This window comes from Diplotaxodon limnothrissa, linkage group LG20 (genome assembly GCF_057381915.1).
Source record: "Diplotaxodon limnothrissa isolate DT_005_m linkage group LG20, D_limnothrissa_male_GT1.1, whole genome shotgun sequence".
In the NCBI taxonomy this organism is placed as follows: Eukaryota; Metazoa; Chordata; class Actinopteri; order Cichliformes; family Cichlidae; genus Diplotaxodon; species Diplotaxodon limnothrissa.
In genome coordinates this window covers 38,056,270-38,069,489 of record NC_140615.1, presented here as the reverse complement: position 1 = coordinate 38,069,489, position 13,220 = coordinate 38,056,270, and the positions used below count along the sequence as shown (strand labels likewise).

At 43.6% G+C, this 13,220-nt stretch overlaps 1 protein-coding gene across 1 annotated transcript; it reads right to left on the bottom strand.

The window, feature by feature from the left end:
- Positions 1 to 5,304: 5,304 nt before the first annotated feature.
- On the bottom strand, positions 5,305 to 11,226 carry LOC146611456 (uncharacterized). Its single transcript, XM_085345012.1, has 8 exons — positions 11,166 to 11,226; positions 10,094 to 10,429; positions 7,971 to 8,315; positions 7,197 to 7,277; positions 6,742 to 6,843; positions 6,346 to 6,383; positions 6,116 to 6,274; positions 5,305 to 5,491 (listed from the first exon to the last, which is right to left on the bottom strand). The coding sequence occupies exons 1-8, from the start codon at positions 11,203 to 11,205 to the stop codon at positions 5,336 to 5,338; spliced, it is 1,257 nt and encodes a 418-aa protein (XP_085201138.1). The 5' UTR covers positions 11,206 to 11,226; the 3' UTR covers positions 5,305 to 5,335.
- Positions 11,227 to 13,220: the final 1,994 nt, after the last annotated feature.

The window sequence follows — 13,220 nt, the reverse complement described above, 5'->3', positions numbered from 1 at the left end:
AAACGCGGACTGAGAACGGCCCTTCCTGGGATCTTCCTTTCTAATGTACGCTCACTCTGGAATAAGATAGACGAACTGGCCCTGATGAGAAGCATGAACAAAGACTTTGCCTCCTCCTGTGTCTTATGTTTTACGGAGTCGTGGCTCAGTGAGGACATCCCGGACTGCGCGCTCAAGCTGGAGGGCTTTCATCTGCTGCGCGCGGACCGGCAGGCCGCTCTCTCCGGTAAAACCAAAGGTGGAGGTGTCTGCTTCTACATCAATAGTGGCTGGTGCACAGATGTAACAGTGATTGCTCAGCACTGCTCTCCCTCTCTGGAATATCTTTTTATTCACTGCAAACCGTTTTATTCTCCGCGGGAGTTTGCTTCATTCATCCTGGCCGCTGTTTACATCCCGCCAGACGCAGATGCGCAGGCAGCTCAGTGCGCACTCGCGGAGCAGATACTGCACATGGAGCGGACATTCCCGGACTCTCTCATCATTGCTCTTGGGGACTTTAACAAAGCCAATCTGAGCCATGAGCTTCCAAAATATAAGCAGCATATTAAATGCCCGACCAGAGAGGAGAGAACATTAGACCACTGCTACAGCACGATCAGCGGGGCCTATCGCGCGGTGCCCCGCGCTTCACTCGGACTTTCTGACCACGTCATGATCCACCTAATCCCCGCGTACAGACAGAGGCTGAAGCTCTCCAAACCTGTCGTGAGGACTAAAAAACTGTGGAGCAACGAGGCTGTGGAGGAGCTTCGCACGTGTTTGGAGTCTACAGACTGGGACACAATGAAGGCTGCTTCTAACAGCTTGGACGAGTTTACGGACACTGTCACCTCCTATATCCACTTCTGTGAGGACAGCATTGTGCCATCACGCACCAGGGTGAGTTATAACAATGACAAACCCTGGTTTACTCCTAAACTCAAAAAGCTGTGGCTGGAAAAGAGTAAGGCGTTCAGAAGCGGAGACAGGGACTGCTACAGAGAGGCCAAGTACAGGTTCACTAAAGAAGTGGACATTGCCAAACATCAGCACTCTGAAAAGATGCAGCAGCAGATCTCAGAGAATGACTCGGCCTCTGTGTGGAAAGGTTTTAGGAATATTACAAACTACAAGCCTAAAACCCCCCACTCCACTGATGACTTGCTCTTGGCCAACACCCTCAACGACTTCTACTGCCGTTTTGACGAGCCATCAGGCAGCCTTCACACCTCCAACGGCCCCAACAATAGAGGCACTTTGGACACTCATTCCCCCACCTCTCCCCCCTCCATAGAGCCATCACCACCTTCAAACTGTTCACCTGCAACACCCGCCCCCTCACCCCACACAAAAGAGGAATTCACACCACCTCCTCCCACCACAACTCTTCATATTCATGAAGCAGGTGTGAGGAAGCAGTTTAAGAACCTGAATGCTCGGAAAGCTCCCGGCCCAGACGGTGTGTCTCCTGCCACCCTCAGACACTGTGCAAACGAGCTGGCCCCAGTGTTTTCTGGCATCTTCAACTCCTCACTGCAGGCATGTCATGTGCCTGCCTGCTTCAAGTCCTCTACCATAATCCCTGTCCCCAAGAAACCTAGGATCACTGGACTAAATGACTACAGACCCGTGGCTCTGACATCTGTGGTCATGAAGTCATTTGAGCGCCTAGTTCTCTCCCATCTCAAGACCCTCACGGCCCCCCTCCTGGACCCCCTGCAGTTTGCATATAGAGCCAACAGGTCTGTAGACGACGCCATCAACATGGCCCTACACTTCATCCTGCAGCATCTGGACTCCCCAGGAACCTACGCCAGGATCCTGTTTGTGGACTTCAGCTCTGCCTTCAACACCATCCTTCCAGACCATCTCCGAGACAAGCTTTCCCAGATGAATGTGCCTGATCCCATCTGCCGGTGGATCACTGACTTCCTGACGGACAGGAAGCAGCATGTGAGGCTGGGAAAGAATGTCTCGGACTCCCGGACCATCAGCACCGGCTCCCCTCAGGGCTGTGTTCTTTCTCCCCTGCTCTTCTCCCTGTACACCAACTGCTGCACCTCCACCCACCAGTCTGTCAAGCTAATCAAGTTCGCAGATGACACCACCGTCATTGGGCTCATCTCAGACGGGGACGAGTCTGCCTACAGGAGGGAGGTTAAACGTCTGGTGTCTTGGTGCAGCCACAACAACCTGGTGCTGAATGCCCAGAAGACAGTGGAGATTATTGTGGACTTCAGGAAGCACACAGCCCCACTCCCCCCCATCATCCTGACTGACACCCCCATCACCTCTGTGGACTCATTCCGCTTCCTGGGTACCACCATCACCCAGGACCTGAAGTGGGAGCCCACCATCACCTCCGTCATCAAGAAAGCCCAGCAGAGGATGTACTTCCTGAGGCAGCTGAAGAAATTCAACCTGCCAACACGGACGATGATGCAGTTCTACACTGCAATCATCGAGTCCATCCTCACCTCCTCCATCACCGTGTGGTACGCTGGAGCCACTATCAGGGACAAACAGAGACTGCAGCGTGTTGTGCGCTCTGCTGAGAAGGTGATTGGCTGCAGACTCCCATCTCTGCAGGACCTGTACACCTCCAGGACACTGCGGCGTGCAGCCCGGATCTCAGCTGACCCTTCTCACCCTGGACACAGTCTGTTTGACCTGCTCCCCTCAGGCAGGAGGCTCCGGTCCATTCGCACCAGAACCTCTCGCCATAAGAACAGTTTCTTCCCCTCTGCTGTTGGACACATGAACAATAACCACATGACTGTCCCCGCCACTAACACATGACCCTACGCTGTGTCACTGCATCATTTCATGTTTGGCACTGATCACCACCTGCACTCATGTATATATCTTTCTACGTAGCACTCATAATTCTTATTCTCATGTATATATCTCATGTATATCTCATGCACATATCTTTCTTTCTACATAGCACTTTAATTCTTATTGTTTGCACTGAAGCACCGCAGCAAATTCCTAATGTTGTAAACCTCAACATCTGGCAATAAACCCATTCTGATTCTGATTCTGATTCTGATACACTAATAATACACACCATGCATTATAGAGAGAGTGAAAGAAAATAGATGACAACCAAACATCAGTGTTGCGTTTGCTGTTTTACTTAAAGCTTGAACACGTAGAGACGACGGGCCAATCAGACGCGTTGGAGAGACATTTTGTGGCAGTGACGACGAGGCCGGCAAAGCTGAAGTAAAATCATCAGGACAGAACTGGAACAGTGTTTCTGACCCACTGCAGAGATGTCTGTACTGTATAAGAAGGGCAGTAGGAATGATTCTTTTATGTACAGTACTTTATTCCAAATGTCAACATGCATTGTGTCAACTTCTGGGGGGTTTTGTGAGCCACGGCGCCCCCTCCTGGCATTAAGAAAATGCACTCAGTTACAGTTGGGCATGACAGAGCACGTGGTGTGACGAGCTTGTTCTGCTTGGATTATGGACGTTGTTACCTCAGTTTCACGACGGAAACGGTTTCCAAGCACAGAATAGGAATAATGACCTGAAATCGTTTATTAGGAATCATGATGGACAAAGGACGGCGCCCTGTAACCATGGTTACAGTTACTTACTCTCATGACCGTGCACGTGCACAGAGAGCGTGTTTATACCTGACATCAAACCCAAAGCATGCATGACTTTATGTGTACGGCCTGTAGAAACACACACGGTCTGAGTCACTTTGTCATAACAATGAATTTGTTTTTAGCTCCGTGAGAAAGTGTGTGATTATGTGCCTCAGTGTGTCAGAGGGCGATACACATTTTGGAAGCACGGAGAGCCGCTGATCCACCAAATCTGAGAGTGAGCATCAGCTCCTCCTCTTCCTCACCTGCTCCTCCTCTTTTCCTCATTTCCAGAACAGCTGGCTCTGCAAACAGCTGCTGGAGTTGTTGAATGAGCTTTTCTGACCAATCACCAGTGTTTGATTTATTTAACTAGAAACTGTAATAAAACTGTAATAAAACATTATACGGTATTAGTTTTAAATACTGCAATGCAGAAGCAAAATAAGGAACTTACTAAAGCAGGCCTGGGTTTATTTTCCTTTTTTATTCTTTGTTCTTTCTCTTTTTTCTTGAAATGACCTGTTCTTAGTTTAAATATTTGATATATTTTCTGTGCTCTATTGTGAATGAAATATTTGCAGATTGTTAAATTCATTTTTGGTTCAATTTTTACACAACTTTGAACCTTTCTTGTAACTGGGGTTGCAAACTGCCCTAAAATTAATCAGTATGAATTAATTTAAACAGCGAGAAACTAATAAAATGAAATGAAAATGATCAATAGCTGAATCAAAGCAGATTCATCCAGCTTCCAGCTGCTCCCGTCCCAAAGCCTCTCACAGTTACCTTACATTAGCAAACTGACAGAACAACCCCTGAAATACCTGTGAAGCCTCTGTTACCAACACAGAGTCTCACAGCCTGCGTCTGCGTCACAGGATGAAGGTCTTTGCTGAGATGCTCATACAGCGCTCTGCTGTCCTTATCTGTCCTACTGTCCTTCTCTACTAATCAGACTGAAAACATGACAGTGGTGGCATTAATCATCACGTATGTAAATGTTTCCCAGGGTAATTTCAGTCAACAGCACAGGTCATACTGAGGCATGAAGAACAGATCTTATGCAAACTTACTGACTTCCTGTGTTTGCTGCTGCCTGAAACAGATGTTTACAATCTCACACTATTTATAAAATAGGAAGATTTTATAAATGCAAAAAGAAACATACCATGAGTTCAACATTTATTTGACAGCTACTCTGCAGAACAATTTAAAATAAATAAATACATTAGCTTTAAAGAACATTAGCATGAAACATGTAATAGTGAACATGGTTGGTAAGCAAAGATGCTCACACAACAAATCCTTATTATGACCTCATGTGAATGTGCAGAAGGACACTTCTGCCAATAACACTCCCCACTTCACTTAAAAAACAATCAGCATTTATTCATAAAATTAATAAACAGTTATTAGCTTTAGCTCAGTAAAATGTGCAGTCTGTACTCTTAACGGTTTACTTCTGGCTAAGTGTAAAGAAAAACAAACTCATGTAGGGATGAGACTGTAAAGCATGAACGTGTAAAATATGAAACTTTAACCGAGTTTTCAGTTTGGTTACTTCAGCCAGCAGCAGAATTTCTTCCCATGGTTAAAGCTCGTGTGTCAGAAAGTCAAAACTCTCCCTGTATTCAACTGTTTCCCTCAAACTGTCACATCGTTGAATTAAAAGAATCTCACATTTTGTGAGAGAACGACTTCATTTTGAACCCTGCAGGAGAAAATATGCCATCAGCAGAACAGAAGCTAGTCTGCAGTAGAATACAGTGGATTTTCCAGAGAGGCGCTCGGGTCAGAGCCTGCGTCTCCCTGAGGCTCAGGCGAGGTGCTGCTGGGAGAGTCCACGTCTGCTTTTGAACTATTCAGCTCAGATTTGGTGAGTTTGCTCGAGTCGTCTTCAGCCTGAGAAAAACAAAAACAAAAAACAGAGATTTTATTGTTTTTACTGGAATATTTTTTTATTAATATGTTCATGTTGTTTCCTGAAGCTAGCCTGTTAAACCCCAGGGGTCTTTCTCAGGTTCCTGCTTGGAAACAACACGCCCAGAATGAAGAGTATTTCTCTGCAATTACAAACTGTGTGTAGTATTAAAATAAACACTTGTGAGGCTTCATCAGAGCTGTAAATATTACAGCAGATGTTATTGTGTCTGGAAAAATAAGACGATTTTTTTTTCCTCGCCCAATTTTCTTTTACTTTTATAACAACTTTCAAAATCTTCTGGCGTACACATTAAACCAGGAATCAACATGAACATGATCTGTGCAAAGACCGATGCTGCAGTGAAACAGAGCAAAGTTACAGAGAGTTTAGTGAAGACAAAGCCAGGGGTTCTGCAGTTTGGCAAACTGTGAGTTGGTTTTGGCTCAGGAGGCGAGATCAGCACGAGTTGATGCAGCTAAATGTGACACATCACAACAGACAGTAGAAGTCAACAATATGAACGACACAAAGGAAAAATGTCCCAGACACAAAACCTTTCCCAGATTACAGTTTTGCTTTGTTCTGTCCAGCGTTTTCCTTACGCTGTGCTCAGGCGTGGCTGCAGTGATCACGCTGTAATCATCGGTGGTTTCAGGCGTGTTGTTGTATTTGGCCAAAGCATAAACTGAACTGATTTCCACAGGAGCGGCTCCTTTCTGTCCGCCCTCGTCTCTGATTTCCTCATACACGGCGTTGTTGGTCTGCAGGAGAAGAAAAAACTTCAAATCCTGTAACGTCAAACTCTGATGATGTCAGAGTTCGTGGAGCTCACCTCTGTGACAGCAGCGTACTCTGTTTCCACAGGATGACCTGAAAAACACATCAGTGAGTTTGAACCAGTGCAGGTGAGGAGAGAGGACAGGTGTGTGTGTCCTGAAAACAACAGGAAGTCAGGTGATGCAGTTAAACATGGCGGCCTGTTACAGCGGCTGCAGTGGCTGTTACACACAACTCAAGACATCTTAGACACACACTGCCTGCGTGTGTGTTTGTCTCTCTGTGTGTGTGAGTGTGTGTCTGTGCATGTGTGTGTGTGAGTGTGTGTCTGTCTGTGTGCTCGTTCATGTGTGCATGTGTGTGTGTGTGCTCGTGCATGTGTGTGTGTGTGTGTGTGTGTGTGTGTGTGTGCGCGTCTGTGCATGTGTGTGTGTGTTTCCTGTTGCCTCACTCTTTGCAGATCTTTTCTTGCAGAATATCAGCACAGACACTGATAAAAGGATGATGATGATGATGATGACAGCCACAGTCAGACCCACAGACGGCAAACCATCTGCAGCAGATTCAGAAGACGTTAGTTTACACTCACACCTCCTGATACAATAGATAATCAGTATTTTCTCTGTCATGTTAGTAATATGAGGCCTGTGAGGTGAGTGTTTACCAGTATGAACCTTTACATTCAGACTCAGGGTAAGTTGGAGAGTTGCTTTTGCATTACTGTGTTAAACAGTCTCAGTGTTTGGACAACAGCACATCTTTAAGTTTATCTCTGTAGACCACAGCAGTGGATTTTAAACCAAACCATCAACATTTGAGGAAAGTTTTAATTAAATATTTTAAATTAACGAAATTCTTTGATATAAATTCCACAGTGATCGTGTGCAGATGTGGATCTTTAAAAACCTGTGGACACAGTGGTACCGTCAGATGTTTTCTCGGGCTGCTCAGTGGTGAGTGAAGGTGAGGAGGCTGATTGGACGACTGCTGAAACAGGTCAGAGAGTGAAGTTTGGTTTAGATGTGGTTCTTATTTAAAAGCAGAGAAAAAGCAGCCCGCTCACATACTCAGAGTCACACATCACTGTGTGTCAAAGTGTGTCTCTCACTGCGAGTAAGGATGTTTGTCACATCACATCTTTGACGTCACAGTAGGCAGGTATCATAGCTCAACATGCTGGGTGTATTTTAACCACCCTAATATTCTTCTGTACTATAGCCAACCATTAATATGCGTCCAAACCAGTGCATGAAACCAAGAAACAAACACAAAAGTCCCTCAGAGTGGACACAGACTGCTGTCTTCAAACGTTGTGACCTTTCCCATCTCCTGATGTTGTAGCACTTTAACAAAAAGGACACATCAGTCCTCCTGCAGCCAGTTTGGAAATGACCAAAGTCAAAGAACACCTCATTCTTAAAGGTGAGACACCAGCAGCGTCTCATAGATCTGCAGTATCTGACATCTGGGACAAAAGTGTAAAGAAAGATTCTGAAATTCAGATTTTAAAATAGCACCAAGTTTTGATACTGCTGCAGAAAAACTGTCAAATTAGATTTTAGTTCCAGAAAAAGTGCAAATCATTAGCTACAGTAAGATAACATGTCTGGTTATCTGAAACAGCAGCAGCTATCAATGACTGAATTAGCAACATTAAAAACATATTTAGGGAAAACTCACCATCTGTGACGTTGATCTCAAAGTCTCTGAATGAACCTTGACCAACAGCTGGATTCAGAGAACATCTGTACTGTCCTGAGTCAGACTCAGTCAGCTGTGTGATCGTCACATACAGAATTCCTCCTCCTTTATATTTCTCCTCTGACGTTCCTCTAAATCCAATTCTGTATCTGTCTTTGAAATCATCTTCACCATCTGTTTGAAGAAGAACCTCATGCTCTCCACATTCTCCTCTGCAGAGGTACTTATGTCCTCCAGACTGATTAAAGGAACATCCGACTGTGAGAGAGCTTCCAGTTTCTTTATCAAAGTGTTTCAGCTGATCATCGTTTCCATCCAGCAGTGCTGTTAAAGAGACAAACGATCAGTAGTTACTATCTGTGCTGAAGATGATGCAGTCTGATCACAATAACTCCAGTTTGACCCACAGTTACACTGGGAGCTGCCCAGTTCAACCAGTCTGTGGCTGGAACAGTGAGTTCAACATTGATTTGAAGTGAATTCTTCAGCTTCAGCCCGACCTCCTCGTGCCATCATCACAACATCATCATAAAACAGTGACACACGCAGACACTCTGCTAGTGTCACTCTGGAGGTTTTACTGTGTTTACTGTACAAAGCAGGATTTAATCTTGTCCACGTAACTTCAGGGTTAATCGTGTTTTTTAATATGAAGCTGGTTCACTTATTACCCGTTTACATCACTGTGCTAATATATATGCTAAGCTAATCTGCTCCAGAGCAGGTTATGTTCCAGATCACAGATCACCAGGAAACCACAACCTACTGTCCAATCAGATCTCTGGAACCGAGACCTCTGAGAGCAGATGGTGGTGTTTAATGTCTTTGCTTCTCCCTGTTGATGCCTGAAGGAATATTAATTATTAAATACAAATTTATTCCCTGATTCTTTTTTTCTACTGCAGTTTTATTGTTTCATAATCAAAGTATCTGATCCTAAAACAAGCAGCTGTTCGATGACCTCACATCAGATTTGCACACAACTCTAACAAGAGGTGCATTTGAAAGAGTAAAAACTAAACCTTTCTTTTAAACATGACTTTAATGAAATGCTGATTATGATCCATCAGATTCTCTGTGTTTTAATGAGCTGAGACACTGATCACTTCAAAAACCTAAACTTTATTAATCCAGTAGCTCGTTCACAGTCTTACTGATGGCAGCGTTCATTCAGGCCTTTAACACAGTTTACTTTAGTCTGTATTACTGTGTGTGTTTAACCTCTTTATAGTTTTATCTTCCTTCTTAAAATCAGCTGCTCTGATGTCTCCATGTTTCTGATTGGTCAGATGTTGCTCCCGCCTCTTTCATGTGAACACACAGGCAACGAAGGGGTTAACTTAGCGAGCTGGTAAAAAGCTTCATGCTAATGCTGATGTCAGCTTCAGTGAGTCCACACAGGACTGTGGTTTAGGAAACTCAGGCTTTAACCCTGAACGCTTCAGTTCCTGTGCAGGTGATCAGAGGAATCAAAAACCCAACATCATCACTGGAACATGAACCAGGACTCACTGTGCCAACAGAGCAGAGCCTCAAATTTAATCCAGCAACATGAGAATAGTGTGAGGTTAAGAACGCCTCAGTGAATCCTGTGCAATACAAACATGGATCAAACAGATAAATTCTAATTTACACACAAACCTTTGATTTCCATTTTCAGACTCAGAAACTGAACACAGTTTAGTTCATGCTCATGACGTCCAGCTCAACCACAGAAAGCAGATCAGCTGATCACTTAGACGAGACCTCAGATATCATATTAGCCGATCTCATATAGAGCTGTTAGTGTCTCCTGCCCACAACCCTCCACCACAGCTTCTGATGAAATAAATGTGTCTGTCTGCTCTGTTCTGTGCAGCACGATTCACTCACATCATCCTGACATGATGGAGATTATGGCACGAATGTTCTTTTCCATAGTTTATATACATGACTAGAGTTAAAGAAACAGTTTAGTAAAGAGGAGTTTTGTTCAGAGAGTCACTGACTGTGAAAACTGATAAAAAGTTTAAGTAAAAAACTCAGTTTCACAAAACTTTTCTTCAGACTTTCAGAGACAAAACAGAGAAATCAACATTTCCACAGTTTAGACTGAAACTCACCTTCAGCAACAACAACTTCAAACTGTTGGTATGAAACTGATGATGGAGATTCAGCCACAGCACAGCTGTACTGTCCAGCATCAGACATGATCAGCTGTGTGATGCTCACAGACAAAGCAGGAGCAAAATTTTCTATTATATATTCAGTGCTGTATCTGTGATGTTGATGCTTCTCATCTGTTGTATTAATAAGAATGTTTTCTCCTTCACATTCTCCTCTGCAGAACATTTTCCATGTTCCAGCAGGAAACCTGAATCCAGCTGTAAGATTTCCTCCAACGACTCCAAATGAAATGTTTTTGTTGTTGTTGACTTCAGGGTTTCCCTCCTGCAGAGCTGTTGGAAACATGAACCATCAACAGTTACTGTTTGTACTTCCTGTAAGAAGCTGCAGTCTGATCACAGCATCCACACACAGACACACTGAGACTAAAGTCTGAATGTGAAACACTGAGAGCTCAGAGTTTAAACATCATCTTCTGTTTCACTTTTCTCTCCTCATTGATCAGAACAAAGATCCACATTCAGTCCTGTTAGAGCTCTGACACTAAACTGTTTGTGATCAAGAGGAAACTAAAAGTTTAACATCACTGAGTTATTCACACTTTGGTTTTAGGCGATGACTCACAGTTTTATATTTGGCTGCAGGATGTGAGGCAGTTTATTCTGTTTCACCTGAGTTATCAGGAACAAAGTGTTTGCAGGCAGATTGTCTTAGTTTAGTCAGATTAAAGTTCAGCCAAGTCGATAAACTCTGAAGGCAGCAGGCTGAGTTTGTTCCCTTTATTTTAATGAGGAAGTAACAAACACTTGTAATGAGCTGTGCTTGAAACGATGGTTTCACATGTTATCAAGTCCTGAAGTGAGCAGCAACATGTCCATGAATGTCTCACTGTGATGGTTTCTTCTGTCCATACTGGCCACAAACACATCCATGAAATCATGAATAAAAGCAGTTTGAATGGAAGAAGCGTCCATGAAAGTGACTCATAGCTGACTCTGATCATCATGTTTAACAACAGAAACATGTTGAAGAAGGAGAGTGACAGAAAGAACAAGTGAATGTACTCACAAAGGAAGAAGAAGCAGATCAGAGTGTGACGGACTTTCATGATGAGGCTCTGATGGTTCACGGCTGCCTCTCTTCTTCTTCACTGGAAACCAGGAACTTGTGACGCCTCACTTCTCTAACTGAAGGAGTCCCTCCTCCAAACACCACAGCACCTCTACACTCCTCCCCTCTGCATCCATCTGTGAGTCTGCTGCAGGGCTTCCTGCTCATTCATGCACCTCTTTACATTTACATTTATCCCTGAAACCAGAATTCACATCACTAATTTAAAATGTGATGATGTGTCCAGCTGATTCTTCCACCTCAGCTAAAATTCATTTAGTCTTCTTCTAATATTAAAACTCTTAAATGATCATAAGTGTCATTGTTATTTATACATATTGTTCTTGAGACTTCACAGCATTTCAGTACCTGCTGACTCTGAGGTTGTAAGTCTGTCCGACCTTCATTAAAGATGTAAGTTTTTCCATGAGATCTTTGGAATCTTGTGTTCATATTTTTATTAGATAATTCCTTATTTAATTAACTTAGTTTCATTTTGACTGGACATAATAATGAGACTTCAATATTACATCATAACTAACATGACATCCAGCACAAAGACCCAGGATAGAGGATCATTCTGGTCCATTTCAAAAAGTTGCATTGAGGCTGTTTTTTGTCTATAACAGCTGCAACAGCTCGACTTCCTGTTGATGCGATCTCACTGAGTCTGAGGTCAGCTCGTGGCAGAAGAGGAAGCTGAACGTCAACACTGACCAAGTCTGACAAACTTATTGCTCCACAGCACTGAGGGAACAGTTAATATCTGTGCTGTTTTTACATGGAGAATTATTTTATTCTCACAATAACAAAGAGGAAACATCTCCACTGACCATGAACTGACTTAACATTCAGAATCTGAGTTTCTTTGGTAAATATGAACTTTAGTGTGTGCAGAGTTGCTGTGGTTGTTCTTGTTAATGAATTTCTTTGAATAAAAATCTTTTTACAGCATTAGTTTTAAACAGTGGGCTGATACTCAATGCAGAAGCAAATAGAGGAAGTTCATATTGCTAAGGTTAAAAATAAGCGGTGCTGGTTGCTCGTACGTCGCACCATGTAAGGGTGTGAAGTCTATGATGGACGTGCAGTCCAAAAGAAAATCCCCATTTTGTTTTCATGACTGACTCTGAAGTTGTGACACAGAGGAAGAGTTTATTGCAATCATTTCAATACTTAGAATTTAGCAAAGGGGAAATCTCTATGAGGACAAAAAATGGTCAGGTTTCCTGCTCAGTGGGTCAGGGTTACTGTGGTGCCACTCCTGAGCTGGGTCCAGGGCTCGAGGATGAGCCACCATGAGCCAAAAGTCCTCTTGGACAAATTCACCTCAGAGTAGGTGAGTTTGTGTTGCGATCTAAAAGTAGTTATAAAACTTACTAAAGTAAATACTGAAATACTTACTAAAGACTACACTTATTTAACAGTGTTTTATTTTTGTTTCGAAGCGTAACATGATGACAGTGCAATGTGGTTGGTTAAATAAGAATGTGTTAAGTGGGTCCCATGCACTGCTGGAGCCGAATCGTGACACACCATGAGCAGACGGCCTAGTTGTTAGAGAACGGCTAATTCAGCTCCCCTCAGAAGATAATGCTAAAGTTGCAGTGACTGTGGAAAATATGACTGACCATGATATCACCCTCTGTGGTCGCACTACACTGGAATGGCTGCACAATGCTGATGCCATCTACATGCCGCAGGTAAAATGTATGGAGGGTGAGCTTTCTAAGACATCAGACAGTAGTGCTTCCACACCCACAGTGCAGTCCAGTCAGACAACACAAACTGAGCCCTGGGACCCACCAGTGGATTTGCGCCATCTGACAAGTGACAAACAGCAGCAGGTAAAACAGATGCTGAGGGAGGAATGCAATGTTTTTGCGAAAGATGACTGGGACATGGGATGCATTAAAGATCTGTACCTGGAGATACTAGCTAAAAGCTAAAAGACAATGGGCCTGTGCAAAAGACATATATGCAATCCCCAGACACCTTTATCAGGAAGTTAAA